The sequence below is a fragment of the Canis lupus genome, chromosome 5, assembly GCF_048164855.1.
Source record: "Canis lupus baileyi chromosome 5, mCanLup2.hap1, whole genome shotgun sequence".
In the NCBI taxonomy this organism is placed as follows: domain Eukaryota; kingdom Metazoa; phylum Chordata; class Mammalia; order Carnivora; family Canidae; genus Canis; species Canis lupus.
Genome location: NC_132842.1, coordinates 68,105,374 through 68,127,694, shown reverse-complemented (window position 1 = coordinate 68,127,694; position 22,321 = coordinate 68,105,374). Strand labels below are relative to the sequence as shown.

General features: G+C 34.1%; 1 protein-coding gene across 6 annotated transcripts in view; it reads left to right on the top strand.

Moving 5' to 3' along the window:
* PHKB (phosphorylase kinase regulatory subunit beta) overlaps nucleotides 1-22,321 on the top strand; it is a 214,910-nt gene that overhangs the window by 51,276 nt on the left and 141,313 nt on the right. For all 6 annotated transcript variants that reach the window (XM_072827267.1, XM_072827266.1, XM_072827263.1 and 3 more), the window contains 3 exons: nucleotides 249-348; nucleotides 6,453-6,560; nucleotides 10,425-10,505. In XM_072827267.1, coding sequence (XP_072683368.1) covers nucleotides 249-348; nucleotides 6,453-6,560; nucleotides 10,425-10,505 — 289 coding nt within the window. The remainder of the gene's footprint in view (nucleotides 1-248; nucleotides 349-6,452; nucleotides 6,561-10,424; nucleotides 10,506-22,321) is intronic.

The following is a 22,321-nucleotide window of genomic DNA, read 5'->3' as shown; positions in this document are numbered from 1 at the left end:
TATTTTTGAAGCAATTGGCTTACTTACTTAAAAGAAGGATAAATCAACACAAATTTCATCATAGGATTTTTTTTTTTTATTGCAGCATTTCTACATCTGCTGGGAAAATGGAGTTTCACTGTTACAGAATTAGTAGATGTCGCCAGAACATAGGATTAGTCAGATAGTTAAATACTTAATTACCGAAAGCTCTGCTTCCTTTTCAAATGCATTTCCAATTTATTTCATGAGTTATCTCTCTCACCCAGGCGCATTGATGATGACAAGGGAAGAACCCATGAGCTGGAGCACTCTGCTATAAAATGTATGAGAGGAATTCTCTACTGCTATATGCGTCAGGCCGATAAGGTAAAACACTAGTGTGGACTGGAATTCTCACATCATTCTGAAGGATTAATTTAACCAGTATAGCAGTAGTATCTTCTGAAGAAGAATGTACTTTCAAAAGGTAAAGCCATATCCTGGGGCTGTCTAGATGGGTTAAAACAGCCTCTGCCTTCCCAGCCCAGGGTTTGAAATACTGAAATTGAAGAAACATCTTAAGCATGAGGTGATTGAGAATTGTTATTTAGGCTTGAATTTGTTTGTATTTTGTATTTGGTGTTTGCTTGATAAAGACTCAGTTTCTCAGGAACCTTAAAATATCTATAATTCTAACAAATATTATATTACTTAAGGAAATCCTTATCAAAATTCCTTTTGCTCATGTGATTGTCCTAGCTTAAGTGAACTTCAGTTTAAAAATACTTCATCAAAAAAAAAAAAAAATACTTCATCATTTACATGTAGAGAGGACAGGAATTAATGGCTTAGAAAATAGCATATTTTATAGGGTTATTGTGGAAATTAAAATAATATAGTCAGTAATTATTATTATTAAAATAATATACATAATAAATACTGTAAAGTTCTATACAAATATAATGTGATATTTCTCCTACTTAACTACGTCTCTGTGTCACCAGGTTCTAATATATTTATTCATATACATTAGTGAGTGTATCATAGTTCCCTAAGACTACCCTCAGGTTCGATGATTCATGGGCAAAGATGCACATCACTAATTATGCAGTCAGTTCTGATCAATTAACATTTTTGTAGGTTTTTATCCTGTGATTATTACATTAAGTTTTTGTGACTGCACATTTTCTTCTTAAGATCTGTATCTGAAGTCGAAGCTAAAAAAATTATATTCTGCCAGTAGAATGTGGTAACAAGAAAATGTTAGTTGGCAGAAAAAGTAAATTTGCTCACCCAATGATAATAAAAATATATAACAAACCTGTAGTTGTCTACTAAGATTTCACTTTGCAAATCATTATAAAGGTTTTTCAGTGGTTAAAATAATGTCATATTGGTATACTTGAATTAAACTAGTATGTCATATATTTTAAAGTAATTATGATTAAATTTTTTTCCTAAGTGTGAATAATTTACTGTTATTTTACATTTATCATTTCATGAATGCCTAATGCCTGTGAATTAACTTTACTCTCAAGGAAACATTGTGAGAGCCATGGATTTCATGTTTACTAAACAAGCTGACAGATTGAAATTAGTTTTGTTTATCAAAAGGAAAGGAAATGATGATACAAAAAGTTCCTTGTGGCTTATTTAACCAGTCTTCACAATTTTTTTTAATTTAAATTTTGTTAGTTAACATACAATTTTTTTAAATTTAAATTTTGTTAGTTAACATACTGTGCAGTATTGGTTTCTGGAGTGTAATTCAGTGATTCATCACTTATATACAATACTAAGTGCTCATCACAACTTGTGCCCTCCTTAATACTCATCATGCTTCTAGCCCATCCCCACCTGCCTTCCTCCATCAATCCTCAGTTTGTTCTTTGTCATTAAGAGTCACTTATGGCTTGTTTCCCCTCTCTCCTTTATTCTTTTTCCCTTTTCCATATGCTCATCTGTTTTTTTCTTAAATTCCACATGAATGAAATCATATGGTATTTGTCTTTTTCTGACTAGTCTTCTCAATTATATTTTCTTTTGAATATGACTTGAATGGAACCTAAGAGGTCTTAAATTTTTTAAATTATAAAGAATTAGCATTTCTTTTCTTTATGTAGTTATGATGTTAGACAATCAGAATAATATATAAGAAGGTATGGAGCACGTTAGGATTAGGTATTTATGCATACCACAAAATATAGGGTTTTACAGATTTTAAAGCATTTTTTATTGTTGTAAATTTTTTTTCCTTAGAGTGCATGCACATGCATGTGGAGGGGGAGCAGTGTGCAGACAGAGGGAGAGGGAAAGAGAATCTTAAGCAGGCTGCCTATCTTAGAGCCTGACAGAGCTTGATTTTACAACCCTGAGATAATGACCCTGAACTGAAATCAAGAGTCAAGACACTTGACCGACTGAGCCACCGAGGCGCCCCTATAATCTTTCTTGATCCACATAACTTTGTAGAGTGAATGAAGGATTTATCATAATTCACATGTGACTATGAGGGAGTGATTCTGAGAGATTTAACCACACATGTCCAGCTCACTGCCTCTACCAAACCTTCACCTCACTGATGCTCACAATTTCCTTCATGAGCCTGCAGCAGTAGGGAATGTTACCGTATTTTAAAATGTGAAATATATATATCTTTTGACCTCTTCCTAAAACTAAAGTGGAACATATTTGTAGTGATCATTTGCTGTTAAGGTTCATCTTTGCCTTCTGAAGTAAAATCATGACATGCTTCCTGACACATTTTCTAAAAATACTATCTAAAAGAGATATTTTAATTCATTATGCATTTTGAATGAATAGAGTTGTCCTTGATTTGCAGAGTGTAGAGCAATCTGATTTCTGTAATGTATTACCTCTTAATGCCTACTTATTCATATTAGATATTTTTTAACCTCTAAATGTTCATATACGTATTCTCTCATTTACTTTATTTTCTAATACTCCCTAAAGAGAAGCATTCAGAATTTTTAAAAATAAATTCAGTTTGCATTTAGTAGTTAAGAAGGCACAGATTTCCTTTATAATGGGCTATGAATGTTGCTGTTCCTCACTATCTACATAAATAATTTGTTCATCTAAAATGTTACTGAGTAGTTTCTAGCTTGTGAAAAATCATTAAAATTTTATAAAATTTGTTCTTCCAGCATTCCCGTATGAGATAAGTTTTTGCACCTAAATGCTGAGTTAGATTATACATTAAGAGTGGATGACAAAATATTCATCTTTTCCTAAATGACAAACTGTTTATTCACAATGATTTAAGTTTCCAGGAAAAATCTAAATAAAATACAAGTAGAGAAAACATTATTCTGGATTTTTTTTGGTCTATGAAATTTTTTGTTTAATCATTTATTTTACTTGGCAGGTGCCAGATATATATAAAAAAAGATTAATGTCCCCTTATTTTTTGACTGATTTCAAGAATAGTTGCTCTCTATAATTCACATATAATGCGCTCCATTAATATTCAAAGCATCTATAGTTTGGATCATATTTTTTCCTGAAATTTTAAATTATTTGTCTTTTAACAGCTGTAAGATTCAAAGCATAGTTACATAATTTCCCTTTTGAGTATCTTAAATCATTTAAGAGTTGCTTTTCCCCTGGCACAGTGATCAAATACAGATTCTCATGCTGGATATTTGTATGTCTTGAAGACAAATGACAAACACTACATTGTCAACTGTAGCAATAACTTTATTAATCTAATAAAATCTCATCCTTTTAGATCTTTATCAAGTAGGTACAATTTTAATTTAACCATATTTTTGTCTAAGAGCCCCGAGTAATATTCAGCATCTTGAGATAATAATGTAAAAAGAGTGACCACATTGATTTCTATTTGTGTAGTCTAAGACTGTGGCCAGCAGTTTCAGATACTGAGAAGAAATAGACTTTTCACCTTCTCTGAGTTTATGCTGGATGGCTTGGTCACTGTATACATAGAAGATATAAATCCTGGGGACACCTGGATGGCTCAGTGGTTGAGCGTCTGCCTTCAGCACAGGTCGTGATCCTGGGTCTAGGGATTGAGTCCTGCATTAGGCTTGCTGTGAGGAGCCTGCTTCTCCCTCTATTGATGTCTCTGCCTCCCCCCCCCCCAATGAATAAATAAATAAAATCTTAAAAAAAAAAAAAAGATATATAGCCCTACCTTCATCCTCATCCTCTCATTCCTGATTATCTACTGGTAGGGCCTAGCTTTTATTGTTGACTTGAATGAGAAGGAGGGCTGTGTATTTGTTTGTGGGGTATTTGCAGGCCTCTTGGGGGGTGGGGTATAAAAGGGTATTAGCCCTCTAGCACAACACTGTTAAGTGAACTTTCTGTGATAATAGAATGTTCTGTATTAATGTGTTGAACAATGCAGAAGCCACTAGTCATATATGGATACTAAGTATTTGATATGTAGTCAAGTGTGACTGAGGGACTGAATTTCTAAGTTTTCTTTAATTGTAATTTATTTAGTTGTCTGTAGTTAGTGGCTACTGATGAAGTTTTAGAATATAGGTGAGGTTTGGTATGGTGAGGTACAGAGCCAATGACCAAGAAAGAATTCTTGAGACCTTTTTGGTGCAAAGTGGTGGTTTTATTAATGCATGGAGACAGGACCCATGGTTAGGAAGAGCTGCCTGGGAGTCCAGAGAAGTGGCCCATCATTTATTTTCAAGTTGGGAGAGGTTTGGGAATAGTGTACTCTCTAAGGAATTTTGGAAGCCAGGTTTTCAGGACTTTGAGGGGCTGGCTATTGGAAAAAGGTCATTTATTACCACCTAGTAAAACTTTAGTCATGAGATCATTCAGATGTAAATTCGTGGGCCATAGCTTGGGGGATGATTGCCAATTCATATCTTGGGGGGTTTAGAAATAAAGGAAATTTCTAAAGAAATTTTTATAGGTTAAAGGAGCCTTACAGGATCCTGGAGATTGGGCTAAGATTGCCTTTTACCCTTAGCAAAGTATTAAAACATCAAGGCAGTTGAGTCCCTAGAGGAATGTCCCTCTGCCTATTTCAAGGACTCCTCAAGTGCTGCCTTGGCCTTGTGAGGAGTGGCTGATTATATACCTGGGAGTTGGTTGAGGTAGGGAAAAGATTTCAAAAGCATTTTCATATGGTCAGGAGGACCTACTAGATACTGGAAACCTTGCCTTGGTCAGGTTAAAGATTGTTTTTCCCTTCAGCAAGACATTAACATTAAGACAATTGGAAACTTCCTGAGGAATGTCACACATATCCCACTCTAGGAGCAGGTCCTTTGTGGGATACCCGCTCTGCTTTGTCCCAGTTAGCCCTCTGTTCCCCATCAGCTACCATATTGGATAATGTAACTGCTAGAAAGTTATAAGATAGTGAAAGTCACAGACAACTAATAGAAAAGAGGAGAAATTATTGAAGGATAAGCACCTTGATATGGAGTCCAAAGGAAGAAATGTGAGAAACAGTTCAGAAGGGACTTTATAAAAGAAGATATTTTGGGGGGATAGAATTTTAAGGATGAGAAGGATTTTGAAGGTGAGGAAAATAATATGGTTCTATGTGCTTCATTAGCCAAGTGAAGCAATGCAAGATCATGACATCACAGATATTATAACCACTTATATATTTTCGAAGGAAGAAAAAATCATTCCCTTTACATATAACTATGCATTAATTGATTCATCCTCTGTTTTTATGCATCTCATACTTCCAGGGACTAGCACAGTACTTGACATATGATTGGTATCAGGAAATATTCACCAAATTGAATTGAAGAGGCTCTAAAAAAGGAGATGGATTTCATTTTTGGTCCTTGGAGTTTGTTGTATCATTTAATATTTACTTAGTACTCTAAAATGGTTAAACTTTTTTTTTTTAAATGGTTAAACTTTATGTGCAGTTACTAGTGCAGGTATATCCTATGTTCTCTTGGAATTGGTACCTTAGTAAAGAGAGTATATGTGGCAAAGGAAGTCAAAACATGTTGATAGGTACAAAGGTTACAACTTTTGATCCTTAGAAAAGGAAACAGCATTTGAAGTTTTGAACACTTACTGAATTAGCATGAGGTCTGAACCACCTTTTCATTGAGTGTCATGGAAGCATTTCCAAATAGCAATACAGTGGGATGTAATCCCTGAAATACTGTCCCACAGAGTAAACTATTATTTAACTCTAAAATAAAATGAATACAAAACAAACTGCAAACTCTGCTGCTACCATATTCACAAGCTCCCTATTACACTTGATTTGCTGTTTTTGAAATATCATTTAAATATTCTACAATCATGTTAAGTATTACCTTAGTACTTACGAGTTTTGTCAGTGTTTTGTTTCTTTAGGAAAAATAACATGTCTACTTTGCTCTGTACTCTGCCTTTAGACTGCAGCTTTCCTTATTGAAAGGTTTCATGAAAAATAATTTATAATCTCTAAATTTGGGTGATAGTGTGAGTTATTAGTACTATTTGAATTTTGTGTTTGATTTTAGGTCCAGCAGTTTAAGCAGGACCCACGCCCAGCAACCTGTCTTCACTCTGTTTTCAATGTGCACACGGGAGATGAGGTCCTCTCCTATGAAGAATACGGTCATCTTCAGGTAAGAGGACAGTACTGTATGTTTTCTTCTTCTCTCTGCATACTCTACATCATAGAAGATTTGGAGCTATTTACAAATTGGATAAAGTAGATTTCTTAAATTGTTCAAAACAGAAGCAGAAAACCAACCCTAAAATGAGGTAGTGAAATGGGAGCCACCAGGGCTGAGTTAGTTACTGTGACTGAGCATTATTAAGTCAGATTGTGGTCTTGGTCAGCAAGCAGAAAAGGGCAAGTGGATGGCTTATAATATTGTTCCCTATCTCAAAGAAAGAATCCCAGAGTTTTTTCTGTGACAAAAGCTTAAACTTATTATCAAATTTAGAAGAATGCCAACACTTAGGAACTATGGAATAAAAGACAGTAGGCAGTGATAGAACAGCAAATCAGAAATTTTTGTTACATGACATTTCATTTTTGATATATCAACCTTCAACAAAGCTATAAGCATAACATTGAAATGTAATCCCAAAAGGCATTTCTGGAGTCTATAAATTTTGTCTCGTATATTAAATTTTATACCTGGGCTAAGAACGTACTATGGTATTTTATGTTTTGCTTTCACTTCTTTTTCTCTTATATCTGTGTACTGCTTATAGCTGGACATCCTGTTGCCTTGTTTTTAGGATATAGATATTATATATGCTTTTTAATGAGTTGTCTTCCTGCTCATCATTTGGTTCTGCTGTCTTTAAGACAGAATACTTATTATTCATATATTCTTTACTAAAATAAGAATATGTCCTTTTTATAGTCCCTCTGTCTCTCTAGAGATCTGAAATGTCTTACTTTAGTATGACTCCTCCGAGTCATGGAAAGCAGTGTCCCCATTTCTATGCAGCAGAAATTCTTAACACTTTTTTGTAACCAGTACCTTGGAGAATTAGTATTATATGAATATGTAGTTGCTTGACCTTCTTATAATTATAATCTAATTAGATTGTATGTATTTTTTGCTTTGACAAATATGTTTACTATTTGAAATACGATTTTCAGAATATACCAGCTCATTTATTTTTTATCCCAGAATTCAGGCTTAGTACCTGCCTCATGGTAGATTTTAAATAAATACTGGTTGACCTGTTATTTGGCTGTTTCTGTACAATTTGCCACTTAATGATATTTTCTCACAGAGGCATTCTGCAAGTCAGAGCAGAGAGCTCTTGGAGGTGTAGCTGTAAATGGCTGCAATGACATTTCTTTGAAGTCATTTCTGATAGACCAGTGTCAGTGCTATAAGAAAATATTTGGGTGAGACTGGCAATATTTTGAAGCTCTTCTCTACCATGTTTACCATGTTTTAAGAAGGATCACTCAAAAATTAATGTCAGTCTAAAAACCCTAAAATGAGACTCCTGTATCATTGTGTCTTGCTCACTTGAACCATGACAAGACCCTGACAACCCCTGGATTTTTGTTTTGTTTTTAACCTCTGGATTTTGAATGCTGAAAAGTCAGGCGGTGTCCAAGACAGTTCTGCTTCCTGAAAGAGCCATCAGCACTGCCAGGCCCTGGCGGCAGTGTTAAGTAGTTTTGCAATTCACATCTTTGCTGCCACAATTTTCATTGCATGTATTTTCACCGCATAACTAATTGACTGTAAGGCAGTTTTACTTTGAAAGATAAAATCACAAAAAATAAAAGAGGATCATTAAAAAGGACATAATATAACATGAAAAATGAATGACAAAACTAAAACCTTATTGCAGAATATGGAACACTAAATACATTTAAAATATGTGTAGAGCAGCCCTGGTGGCGCAGCGGTTTAGTGCCACCTTCAGCCCAGGACGTGATCCTGGTGACCTGGGATCGAGTCCCATGTTGTCCTGCATGGAGCCTGCTTCTCCCTCTGCCTGTGTCTCTGCCTCTCTCTGTGTGTCTCTCATGAATAAATAAATAAAATCTTAAAAAAATATATGTGTAAATTCACGGCACTATTGTGCAAATAACTGAATTTATTATTTGGATCGTACCTAAGCGTTTGTTTTCAAAGTCTTTTGTTTAGAGTAATACTTTTTTTTTGCTTGTTGATTTGCCTTCTCATCTGGCATTACACTTTTTTCTTTTTTCACTAAAATTTCTTCCTTCATTAAGAGGGGTAGCACTTTCATACTTGTAAACAAAGCTTTGCATTGCTTTGTGAACACCATCTACACTGTATGTTTGTTTTTGGCATATTGTCATATGCTGTTCATAGGCACTCCATACTCGTGTGGAAAATGTGAGTTCAAACATCTGGATCACTGTAGAGAGACCATTATGAGGGCTAAGATTTATATAATATAGAAAGTATGGAATACAAAGAATAATTATAAAAATATAAGATTTATATAATATAAAAGTGGGAATTTCACATCAATGGAGAAATGAAACTAAACTGTCGAATCTGTCAACCAGTTTTTTTTTTTTTTATATAATCTTTTATGGCAAAATTGCTTTATGGCCAGGTGGTGATGTGGAGAAAATGTACACACTGAGAATGTTTGGGATGAAGTGCTTGTGGCAAAGATGTCTCAGGCAGAGATGATTAGGCAGCACTACCCAACACACCTGCTAGCATAAGGCCGCTTTGCCAAGGCCTCTGGGACACAAATAACTTTCTGCCCTGACTTTCTGTCAGTTACTCAGTAAGGACTGAAAGTGAGTCAAGGAAGACCTGAGCCACCAAGGCTGTTAGAAGGTAATAAATACTCTTCTGGGTTAGAATCACACCAGCACTAAATTAAATTGTGCTTTCTCTTTGATTTTAACTTACCATTTTCCTAGCTAAATGAAAGTTCTTTTACTGATTCCTATGTGTTTATTATATAACAGCTTTATTGAGATATAGCTCACAAAACATACAATTCACCTATTTAAAGTGTACAATTCAATGGTTTTTATTATATTCACAGTTGTGCAATCACTATCACAGTTAATTTCAGAACATTTTCATTACTCCATAAAGAAATCTGTGCTCTTTAGCAGTTACTTCCTATCTACCCAAAACCCCCTTGCCCTAGGCGATCACCAATCTACTTCCTATCTTTATGAATATTCCTGTTCTATGAATTTTATGTACATAGAATTATACAATATATGGTCTTTTATGACTGGCTTGTTTCATTTAGCATATTCAAGGTTTGTAGTATTTGTCTTTCACTACTTACTTATTTGACACAATTTATACACCCATTCAGGCTTCTGTGAGAATCTGGTTTTGTTAAAATGGACATTACTGTCTTCATTTTTTTTTATATCATATAATGTCTATCTTGAATAGATTAAAAGAAAAAAGTGGCTCATTTGTTTATAAAACTCATTTGTTCACAAATATATTTTATATGCTATACCATTGATTAAAATTAATATGTCCCTGCAGTTGTTTACATAAATTCTGTATTGTCTGAGAATAAGACTATTTTCAAGATGCACTGCCTATTGTTTATGATGTACTGGCAAAGTCCTAATATCTTACTTGCCAAATAACTTTTTCATTTACATACATTTGAGATGAATTAACATTACATAGCTGCCTGTGGGGCAAAATGACTTCAAAGTAGAGTACTTTAAACCCAAAATTTGAAAGTGAATCTTAGAGAACAAATGTTATAGAAACAGTTGCTAACAGTTCTATTTGCAGCCATTTCCCTAATCAGGTATTAACCATCACAATGAATTTGAGGATTTTAGAGTTTTATATTCAAAGCTAGGATTTTATGATGAGCTAAACACTCAGCTCCTTTATTTCACAATAGGAAAGGAAATAGTTTTTATTTGCTACTATTAGAGGAAATGACTTATAATTTTGGCTCTTACATATAATTTCATAACATAGTCTTTTTGTTATTTCCTTTAACCTTTTAATGTTGTTTGTTTTCAGATAAATACAGTGTCACTCTATCTCCTTTACCTTGTGGAAATGATTTCTTCAGGACTCCAGATTATCTATAACACTGATGAGGTATGAATTGCCCAAATTTTCTAGTACTCAATTTCATCTCTGAGAATATCTTTTTTTCTTTTAGTTTTTTAAAAATTAGTTTCAGTTTTATAAAAATGGCTTATTCATATAATCAGATACTGGATTTTGGATGTTGGATCAAGAATATTTTTAATGCAAAGCACTTCAAAAATGAATGAAATATATGACAGGCTGTAAAGCTTTACCCTTATAAAAAGCTGTGCTTCAGGTGATCTGAATGAAATAAAAACTTGAAACTTTCAGAAAATTTTATAACAATGAAAGTAAAATAGCATTTGCAGATTTTCTTAGAGTTATTGTCTTTTTTGCATATTGTTCCCTTTTTTAACCCATCCTTTTAAAAAAAGATACTTTTATCATATTATTATTATTTTTTGAAGATTTTATTTATTCATTCATGAGAGACACAGAGAGGGAGAGGCAGAGACATAGGCAGCCGGAGAAGCATAGGAAGCTTGATGTGAGATTCGAACCAGGGACTCCAGGATCACGCTCCGAGCTGAAGGCAGGCACTTAACTGCTGAGCCACCCAGGCGTCCCTATCATGTTATTTTTATTGTGAGACCTCAGTAAGGTTCTTGATGTTTTTGAAACTTGAAAAGAATTTATATCCCAAAGATGAGAAGCATTCATTTCATAGGTACTAATGCTTGAAAAGACACACAGACACACATGCTGACACATTTTCAGGTATGCCACAGTGAAAGCAAAAGTTTTTATTATTGCACTGGTACAGTGAGACTTCATCAGAATAGATGTGCTACGTATGCTTGTTATTATTTCTTTCCTGTGATCTGTACAGGGAGAACAAATGTATCATGTAATTAACACCCAAATCATCACTGGACTGCAGTATGATATTAGTATATATAGTCCTGTCCTCCAGTAGTTTATAGTCTCTTACATCCTTCCAGTTATTGCTTTTTTAATAGTAAGTAAAGTCTATTTATTTATTTATTCATTTATTTTTAAGATTTTTTTATTTGGGCAGCCCAGTGGCTCAGTGGTTTAGCGCTGCCTTCAGCCCAGGGCGTGATCCTGGAGTCCCGGAATTGAGTCCCACATCGGGCTCCCTGCATGGAATCTACTTCTCCCTCTGCCTGTGTCTCTGCCTCTCTCTCTGTGTCTCTCATGAATAAATAAATAAAATCTTAAAAAAAAAAAAGACTTTTTTATTTATTTGAGAGGGGGCACATACAAGTGGGAGGAGGGGCAGAGGGAGAGGAAAAGGTGGACTTCTTGCTGAGCAGGGAGACTGCTGTAGGGCTTAATTCCAGGACCCAGGAATCATGACCTGAGCTGAAGGCAGATGCTTAACTGACTGAGCCACCCAGGCAGGTGCCCAGGTGAAGTCTATTTAGTTGTACAGATAAACAGTAAAGAAGAAATTATTAATACCCACTAATGTTTTGTGATTCTTCAAAGAACTACGTTTTTATTTCATCCAAAAAGTTCTGTTTTTGTAATATTGTGAAATAGTGGTATTCAAAGATTTTGGTTAGAGAAGGGTTTTCCCTTAAGCAGCATCCTGAAACACAAAACATCCTCTGACCTAGTAGAGGAAGGCTCCCAAAACCAGCCCACTTAGCTTCTCTTAGAAACTCCAAAGCACTGAGACATGTATCCAGCACAACATAGTATGATTACCATTATATTAAGCAACAGCTGGGATGCCTGGTGGCTCAGCGGTTGAGCACCTGCCTTCGGCTCAGGGCATGATCCTGATTCCTGGGTTCGAGTCCCACATCAGGCTCCTTGAGTAGAGCCTGCTTCTCTCTCTCTGTCTGTGTCTCTGCCTCTCTCTCTCTCTCTGTGTCTCTCATGAATAAATAAATAAAATCTTAAAAAAAAAAAGTGACAGCTAACATTGATGGTTCCAAGTGACTTTCCATTAACCTTACTGATGGCAGTGGTGAAATTACCCTGGTTAGTGGTAGCATTGTTTTGTTTGGTATTTTATTTTCATTTTTCACATTTTATTTTTTGCTTTTTCAGTATCTACCATAGTTAATTTTAAATCTTCAGTTGTCAATTGACAGTTTTCAAAAATATGATACACCTTTAACCTTTCTATCTTTTTTAATATGATTTGAATCTACTTGAGCATATTTAGTATCTTCTTCTTAACCTTATTTTCTTTTTTTTTTCTTGTTGATGTTTTTTCCTTACCCTTAGAAGTTTTTATTTGGTAGATACGATATTTTTATGTAGCTAATTTCAATAGGCCTTTAATATATACACTTAAAATCCTAGAATAATAAAATGTGTTATTGGGGCTTACTGTCTTTTTCCTTGATTTTTTATATACTGTGTCAGGAATTATGTAGAGAAGCAGTAATTGGGCCTGCATAAAATCTTTCAGGGAATGAAATTCCTTTTATCTAGATATTTCAGAGAAACGAATCCTTTGAAAGATAGTATGACTTGGGACCATTTCATTTTTTTTTATAAAGTATTTTTTTAATATATATATATGTTTTTAATTTTTATTCATTTATGATAGTCACACAGAGAGAGAGAGAGAGAGGCAGAGACACAGGCAGAGGGAGAAGCAGGCTCCATGCATCGGGAGCCCGACGTGGGATTCGATCCCGGGTCTCCAGGATTGCGCCCTGGGCCAAAGGCAGGCGCCAAACCGCTGCGCCACCCAGGGATCCCCATTTCATTTTTTAATTGTACCTTATACCCTGAATGGGAAGTTTCATAGTCCTGTCTCTTTTCTTCATTCCCAACCACATTATATCTCTGGGCAACCCAAGGACCTGGGAAGGAAGTGGGAATACCACTCATTTCTTTCTCTATTTACTGGTGAATATTTCATTTGCCCAAATCCTTATCTTTTTAGGATTGGAGAATAGAGAGCTTACATACACAACACACACACATAATATACATATTATATTGTCAGCTACTTTGGTTTATTTTTTCAATAAATTATTTTCCTTAATTTAACAGCTAATCATCATATCTTTACTGATTCTCTTGTTTTTATAAACTTTGTATCCACATTGTATTTCCTTTAGGAGAAGGCCATTGTCTTACAGGTATCCCTTCTAAGATGCTGTGAAAATATTGAGTGCCAGTGTTTGAGCTCATGGGCCTTGCTGGGGAATATATTTCTTAAAGGCAGGAATAGTAATGGATGCTCATTTTCTAATGTCTTTCATTACCCACACAAGTGTCATATTTTGTGGTTACCTGGGCTAAATTGGTGTCTATAGAAGTATTGCTGTGCACATTTACAATATTGGATTTTTATTAAAAATGAAAACTGTAAAATAGGCAAACTTTTTATTTCTTTCCTGGCACTCTTACTTGCTTTCTCTTCTTTATCTGGAGAGAAATATTAAAGTTACATATTTTAATAGAAGTTTATATATATCTTATAAATATAAATATAAATATATAATATATCACCTAAGTGTGTGTGTGTATATATATATATATATTTATATACACATATATATATATCACCTAAGTATAAAGTTTACCTAAATCTGACCCCCTCTCTATTAATGGAGGTAACTCACATCTGTTGGAGGGAGGCAAAGTAAAGAACTAGTACTGCATGGCATTCTATGTTATGTTCCATGCCATAAATAAATTTCCTAAGGGTAGATTAAAAGAAATAGGAAAGAAATCAATCAGAAATGGATCCATAGAAACTTACTTTATTTAAAATAAAAGAACCCCACACATCCCACAAATTTGTGTAACAAATTAGTTTTTGCTTTGTGTTTTAGATAATTATTCTTTCTTTTTGTTGAAAGCCTCATCATATAAAAAGACTTACAATTCTTTAATAAAGAAGGGATTTTATTTTCGACTTTGGTGACCCCACAACTTTATGTTTTAAAGAGTACTTTGAAAGTGAAGATATACAAAGCTAAAATATTGTCTTCCCTTCCTATATTTTGGATTTGCTTTTATTTTTAGTTGAGGTATTAAAATCTATTAATTGTATGTCCTTACACATGGAGGTAGACAAACTGTATGATTTCTAAGGTCCTTTCTCCAGTGTCATGCTGTTACATGACTAATTTTGGTGTTATTTAATGATGGATCACAAGTCATAGTGTTACATCATTTTATAAAAAAAACTGACCTCAGATACTCTTCTTACAATCTTAAAATATGAGTAGAAATAAGCATTAATTGGTGAAAAACCTGGAATGTTGGTAAATCTAGAGTTTGGTAGATGTGGAAGTTCTCTTTTGATTGCTACTATTATCATGATGAAATGGAAAGCAGGAATGTCAGCTGAATATGAAAAGGGGCAAAGTAGATTAAGAGTTCAAAAGGAAGAAGTGAAATAGACACATGGGTTTGTGACTTTAAATGAAAAAAAATTCTAAGAACCATTCTAATTAATTTCCATTATATGACTTTATGTGATTGAAGGTTGGCCTTGTGTTTCTAACTCTTGAAATTTATGTCAAAAACCGTTTAACAAAAAACAATTTTAAGGATTTGGGAATGCTTTTATATCTAGAAGGATTATAATAATTTGAGATGTTGCTTAGAAGGAGTCAATGCATGACCTCTTTGAACCAAGTCAATTATAGTCAATTATATTGGATTGTAGATTCTTAGCCCTCTTTTGAAATTTTACGTCAATGTCACTTAAAAATACTTCTCTCGGCAAATAGCTGAGTGAAGTAAGTCAATCGGAGAAGGACAAACATTATATGTTCTCATTCATTTGGGGAATATAAATAATAGTGAAAGGGAATATAAGGGAAGGGAGAAGAAATGTGTGGGAAATATCAGAAAGGAAGACAGAACATAAAGACTCCTAACTCTGGGAAACGAACTAGGGGTGGTGGAAGGGGAGGAGGGCAGGGGGTGGGGGTGAATGGGTAACGGGCACTGGGGGTTATTCTGTATGTTGGTAAATTGAACACCAATAAAAAATAAATTTATTAAATTCCAAAAAAAATAAATAAATAAAATAAATGAGGGGTACTGTCTCAGGGGTTCCAAAGGCCATCCCTAAGGTTTGATGTTTCTCTGGGAGAACTCACAGGACCTGGCATGTTGTCAGAGTCATGGATAAGATTTATTACAGTGAAAGAATAGAAAGCAAACTCAGCCAAAGGAAAAGGCACATGAAACAAAGCCTAGAACAAAACAGATGCAAGCTGCCAGTAGTCCTTTCCTGCTGTAGTCATACAGAACATGCTTCATTCCTCCAGCGTTCAATTATGACAACATGTGTGAAATGTTGTCTCTACCATGAAAACTTATTAGGAAGTTAGTGCCCAAGGTGTTTATTGGGTTCTGGTCACGTAAACACCTTCTTCCTAGCAGATACCAGATTTCCAAGTCTCAGCAAAGCAGGTGTTCAGTGCAACATCTGGTTAGGGAAAAAAAAACCTTGTTTGTATTAACAGTTTGGGCACAGTAAACCACAACTGTGGCTTAATAAATTATTCCTTGTTGTGCCTATCTACAAAAGAATATTTCATCATGTATTATTCATCTTAATTACAGGAATTTATAGCTTATATGTAAGTGATAAAAACTATTTTAGATGCTAGAATATTTAGAGCTCTTTGTATTAAATTAATGAGCAAGAGTAATAGTTGCTAACAAATCAGAGTATATATTATCATTTTTTGTTTATTCCAACCCAAATGGGAAAATTATATGTGAAAATTGAAAATGATAGTCCCTTATGTATGAGAAATGTTAGAGATTTGTAAGTACTCCAAATGAACTCAAATGAGAGTTCAGTTGTGAACATCAAATGAGAAAATAAAACTATGTCATGTTTGCTGTGATGCAGCCTAGTTTTCCAGATGCTTTTATTTCTTCTTAGGTCCTCTTTTTCTGAGGTGTCAGGCATCTTATGAACTTCATAGGTGTTGTTAGTGGCATCACTAAAATCTGGTGATGCCAGTTTACTTAACTACACATAAGTCAGTCAGAGAAAGACAATTATAGGATTTCACTCATATGTGGAATTTAAGAAACAAAACAGGAGCATAGAGGAAAGGAGGGAAAAATAAAACAAGACATTATCAGAGAGGGAGACAAACCATTAGAGACTCTTAACCATAGGAAACAAACTGAGGGTTGCTGGAGGAGAGAGGGTGGGAATGGGATAACTGGGTGATGGACAGTAAGGAGGGCATGTGATGTAATGAGCCCTGGGTATTATATATAGAATCAACGGAGCTCTACCTCTGAAACTAATAACATAGTATATGTTAATTAATTTAATTTAAATAAGAAATTTTCTTTAAAGCCCATTATTAAAATCAAGTATAACTTTTCCTTACTTTGTTTCTTTGACCTTTATTCAGCATATATTTTAAGAAAACTCAGATGTTAAATCACAGTTCTTAATTCATATGGTGATTTGAAGGAATAGAAAGTTCCAAGTATGATTAAGTACTCATTTTACTAATTTCAACTCCCACTTATTACTGACCCATTATTGTGGGGTTTTTTTAGTTGCAGTGAATTGTATTTTACAAGAAAATTTTCTCTCAGTCTAAATCCTCATGCATGTCAAAATAAATTTTTTCATAATGTCCTTTTTTTAAAGACCAAATATAGATCTATAAATATATTTTTTATTATGCCACAGTAGGGATTATTTGAATAAAATCATTCATATATTAAATATATGTGTGTATATAATGTACACTTACATATATATGTAGATAAAAATATAAAAATAAAAAGAAATATATGACCACTTTTGTTTTTTTTGTTTTTTTTTGTTTTTTTTGTTTTTGCTTCAAAGGGAGCAATTTAATCAACCTGACTTGCTTTGCTTTTTTAAAGATTTTATTTATTTATTTGAGCAAGAGAGAGAGAGAGAGAACAAGTAGGGTGAGGGCAGAGGGAGAAGCAGACTCCTGCTGAGCAGGAATCCTGATGCTGGACACCATCCTGGAACTCTAAGGATCATGACCTGAGCTGAAGGCAGACGCTTAACCCACGGAGCCACCCAGGCGCCCAACCTGACTTCCTTTGAACACAAGAATCATGTGTAACAGTTTTATAAAATTTAACTTATTGCCTTTGTCTTAGGTCTGTCATGTCTGCAGATAGGGGAGAAATCCTTCCCTTCTTGGAAGACTGAAATTGATATAAGGAGCAAAATATGCTTATTCATTTGGGGTTTGAAAGAGCTCAATTAAAACACTACTCTTATCCACCAAAGTGCTGGACCAACTCATAAGAAAATAAGAATAAAGCAGATAGGAGACCAGCATATCACCTTTCTTTCTGATAAAATTCGTAACAGAGAGTGAAACATATGTCTACAGCAAATGAGCTTTGCCTTTGTGAGCTCCAGATTTAGGCAAAGTTACCCTCAGTCACAAACAGAGCTTTAAGGAGGCAAGGTAGAGCTCCCTAAGATATAATTTCAAGTTTGAGGACCAGAGCAGATCAGGTGTTTCTCAAAAGCTGAGCCTTAATAGGAAGGGGGCTGCCCTATACATACCAATATGTCTTTTCAAACTCAATCCAATTAAGTTCCTCCTCTTCTCCTGGGAAGTAGTGAGGGAAGGAGCAAGAGAGAGGCCAAGTGTATTACACAACTGCTTGCACACAAAAGACTGTATCTGCCATTTGGGGGTGGAGGGTATGAATTTGAATACTTTGGAACCAACAACAATTTTACTAATTCAAACTTCTATCTTAAAAATGGATTTTACATTTATATCTAAATGAATAAGTTCAACTATGCTTAGTAATAATCCAATTTGTCTAGGGAACATGTAAATCATGTTCCATTTCTTGCAAACTTTAAAACAAAATAATTAATGTTAACATTTTTAACATTAATTATGTAATGCAAAATAATGATTTAGGAATTTTGAAATATTTGAGAGCTGTCCCTAAAGTTTTTGTAGCTTTATATCTTTTTCACCAAATGATTATTACTTTATATGAGATTATGTATTATTTCTACTATGTAATGAACACTTAAGAGCATTTTTTTCTGTTACTATCTTTTTTTATTGCAGCATTATTTTTACAAAATCCTCATCATTTTGACAACTGTTGGTTCTGTAATGATGTACTATTTTCTGTTCCTCATTTTGATAATTTGTGACATCTTTCTTTTCTGATTGATCTTGCTTGTAGTTTTTCAGTTTTATTTTTAAAGAACCAATTTTCAAAAAATAAAAAATAAAAAAACCAGTTTTCAGTCTTTTGAGTTTCTCTACTGCATATTTTTTTGCTTAATTCATTTCTACTGAACCTTTATTTCTTTTGTTCTACTTTCTTTATGTCTAATTTATCCCTTTTCAAATTCTTTCTTTATATAGAAGCTTCAATCATTGAATTTTAGGGGTTTTTTTCTGCCTAATGTACACATTTAGGGCTTTAACTATTCCCTGCTTAGCTTCATTCTAAAAGTTTATGTTACAATTTTATTATCATTCAATAAAAATATTTTCCAGTCACCATTATATTTTCTTTTACCAGCGAGGTGTTTAAAAATGTATTTCTTAATTTCCAAACATTTGAAGATTTTCTGTCTTTTTAATATGACTTCTGGTTTAAATCTGCAGTGGTCAGAAAACATATTCTATACAGTTCCAATCCTTTAAAATTTGTTGAGATTTGCTTATAACCCAGATTTTGGTTGTTATTGATTGGTATTTCATAGAAACATGACAGAAATACTCTTGGCTTCAATGTTCTTTATGTTAATTAGGTACACTGTGTTAATCAGATATGTTATTTATACCTTATATGTATTGTGCAATTTTCTTTTTTTTTTTTTAAGATTTTATTTATTTATTCATGAGAGACACAAAGAAAGAGAGGCAGAGACATAAGTAGAGGGAGAAGCAGTCTCCATACAAGGAGCCTGATGTGGGACTTGATCCCAGGACTCCAGGATCACACCCTGAGCCAAGGCAGATGCTTAACCGCCTAGCCACCCAGGCGTTCCATGTTGTGCAATTTTCTGTTATATTCATTCAGTATCTATGATTGAATTTTTTCTTCATTTAATTCTGTAACTTTTTGATTTATGTGTCTATATGTGTATATAGACATGTGATTTAAAGTTATAATTTTTAATGTTCCCAATGTCCCATTTCAACTCATAAAATTTTTCTTACAATCTCCTTTTCTAACTAAACAAGTTTCTTTTTTTTTAACTAGACAAATTTCTTTTGATTAGTATTTGTATACTGTATCTTTTGTATCATATAATTATTGCTGTTTTTAAAATCTAGTCTGTAATCTTTTCCTTTTAATTGGAGTACTTAGTTCATTTACAATTTAATGTAAATTTTAATGTATCTTGGTTTGTCTTTTATATTTCTGCTTGTTGTTGATTCCATCTGTTCTTTGTATTTTTTTCTCCTTTCTTACATTCTTTTGGATTGATTAAACATTTGTTACTGTAACATCCCTCCTTTCATAAACTCATTAGGCCTTCTGTTATTCTATTATTTAGTGTTAACTGTAGAAATCATAGTATCTTCAACTTATTAGGGTCTACTCAGTATTTGTATTTTGACTCTTTTCTCGACCATTTAAGACCCTTAGCATGTTTTAGCTTTATATAATATTGTTAACATTTAATTTAATTCTACATATATTTTTAAGATTTTTTAAAATTTAAATTCAATTAGCCAACATATAGCACATCCTTAGTTTCAGATGTAGCGTTCAATAATTGATTAGTTGTGTGTAATACCCAGTGCTCATCACATCATGTACCCTCCTGAATGCTCATCACCCAATTACATCATCCTCCCACCTACATGCCCTCTAGCAACTCTGTTTCTTTCCTATAGTTAAGAGTCTCTCATGGTTTTTCTCCCTTTCTGATAACTTCCCATGCAGTTTTCTCACCCTTCCCCTATGATCTTCTGCACTGTTTCTTATATTCCACATATGAGCAAACTGTATGATAATTGTCTTTCTCTAATTGACTTATTTCACTCAGCATAATACCCTCTAGTTCCATCCACTTCGATATAAATGATAAGTATTCATCCTTTCTGATGGCTGAGTAATATTCCATTGTATAGATATACCACATCTTCTTTATCTATTCATCTGTCAGTGGACATCTTTGCTCTTTCCACAGGTTGGCTATTGTGGACTTTGCTGTTTTCAACATTAAGGTACAAGTGCCCCTTCGATCACTACATTTGTGTAGTTCAATTGCAGGGTTGTAGGGTAGCTCTATTTTTAACTTCTTGAGGAACTTCTTGCCAGACATGTCTCCAAAGGCAAGAGAATAATTCCTTTTTTAAAAAAAAGAGGAGAGGGGATGCCTGGGTGGCTCAGCGGTTAAGTGCCTGCCTTCAGCTCAGGGCATGATCCTGCAGTCTTGGGATCAAGTTTCATATCGGGCTCCTTGCATGGAGCCTGCTTCTCCCTCTGCTTATGTCTCTATGTCTCTCTCTCTCTGTGTCTCTCATGAATAAATAAAAATCTTCAAAAAAAAAAAAGCTTTGAACAAATAAGTCTCTTAGCTTTTTCCCAAGGCCTTCTGTGTGTTTTGGGGCATAGCATGAAAACTTTCACTGGCAGTATATCTCCTTTAGCCTTTATTTTCTCCTTTGCAGAGCCTCGATGATATTAATTACGTCTCAGGGCTTCTTTGGTTATAGGCATACCCTATAAATGTGCATTGCCTCCTATCTTTCCAGGAATATTTTGGAGATTTTCAAATCCTCCTACGTATATATCATTTTCTGTCTATTAAGAAAAAATGGTTTCAGGCAGCTGTAGTGCTCAGTAGTTCCCACTGATTGTTTTTGTTATATGCCTAGGGAAAAAGCTATGCATGTTGTGAAAGCTCTGAGTCAGGTCATTTAAACATAAGCTTTGTGCTAGTTTTTAAGAAGCTGCCAAACAGTTAAAATAGTGACAATTCACTGAGGTGGTGATTTGGGGGAGTTCTAAACCCCTCTGTCCTTTCTGGTGGCTGTTAGTCTGCTGGTTTTCATGGCTGATTGTGTGGCCTAGGCTACAACAAAATGGGAGATGCAGGAGGAATAGGACAATTTAATACATTTCAAGGCTCACTCAACTGAGATTTCAGTCCTTTTATCTTGATTAAATGTTCTTTGCATTGTTGCAAGCTCTTTTTTAATTTCTAGATTCCTAAAAAAGCTGATTTTGTTCATTTTTGTCAGTATTCTTATTGGTTTTATGGATGACTAGATTTTCTGAGTTCTGTGAGCTGAATTCCCACTGTATTTTTGATGTAACTTTCTATTTATACCCTTTTTCCCCAACTGCCTTTTATCTTTCAGTGTAGTCATTCTATAAAATCAATTGACCCAGCAGTCCTAATGTATTTTTACCTGTATTTTTTTTAAAAACCTTCGATATTCTACAACTGTTTTGTTGCACTGGAACGTCTATATAATAACACATTTAATGGCTGTCTGAGATTCTGTACCCTCTGTCAGAAATATGCAACTAAGTGCTTACTCTCCACTCATTCTCAAATGTATAGCAAACGCCTGTTGTGTGTTTTGATGACTGTTGTGGCACCTCTTGTTCCCTTGGACATTATGTTTCTTTTATAACAGTAAAGCTGTTAATAGATGATTTTTTGCTGAATGTACCTATTTTATGAAGAATTGTTAGAATTTAGCTATTGCCTTGAGATTTTTTTGTCACTTTACTGATTTCACAATTAAGCAGTGAATTTTTACTTATGTCCATCCAAAATAGTATCTTTGAATTTTTAGAAAACTAAATTAGAATTCCCAAGTAATTATATAGAAATGCTTTTGTAATTTTTGTTGCATATATGACTGTCATCAGATAAATTTAGGATTTTTGTA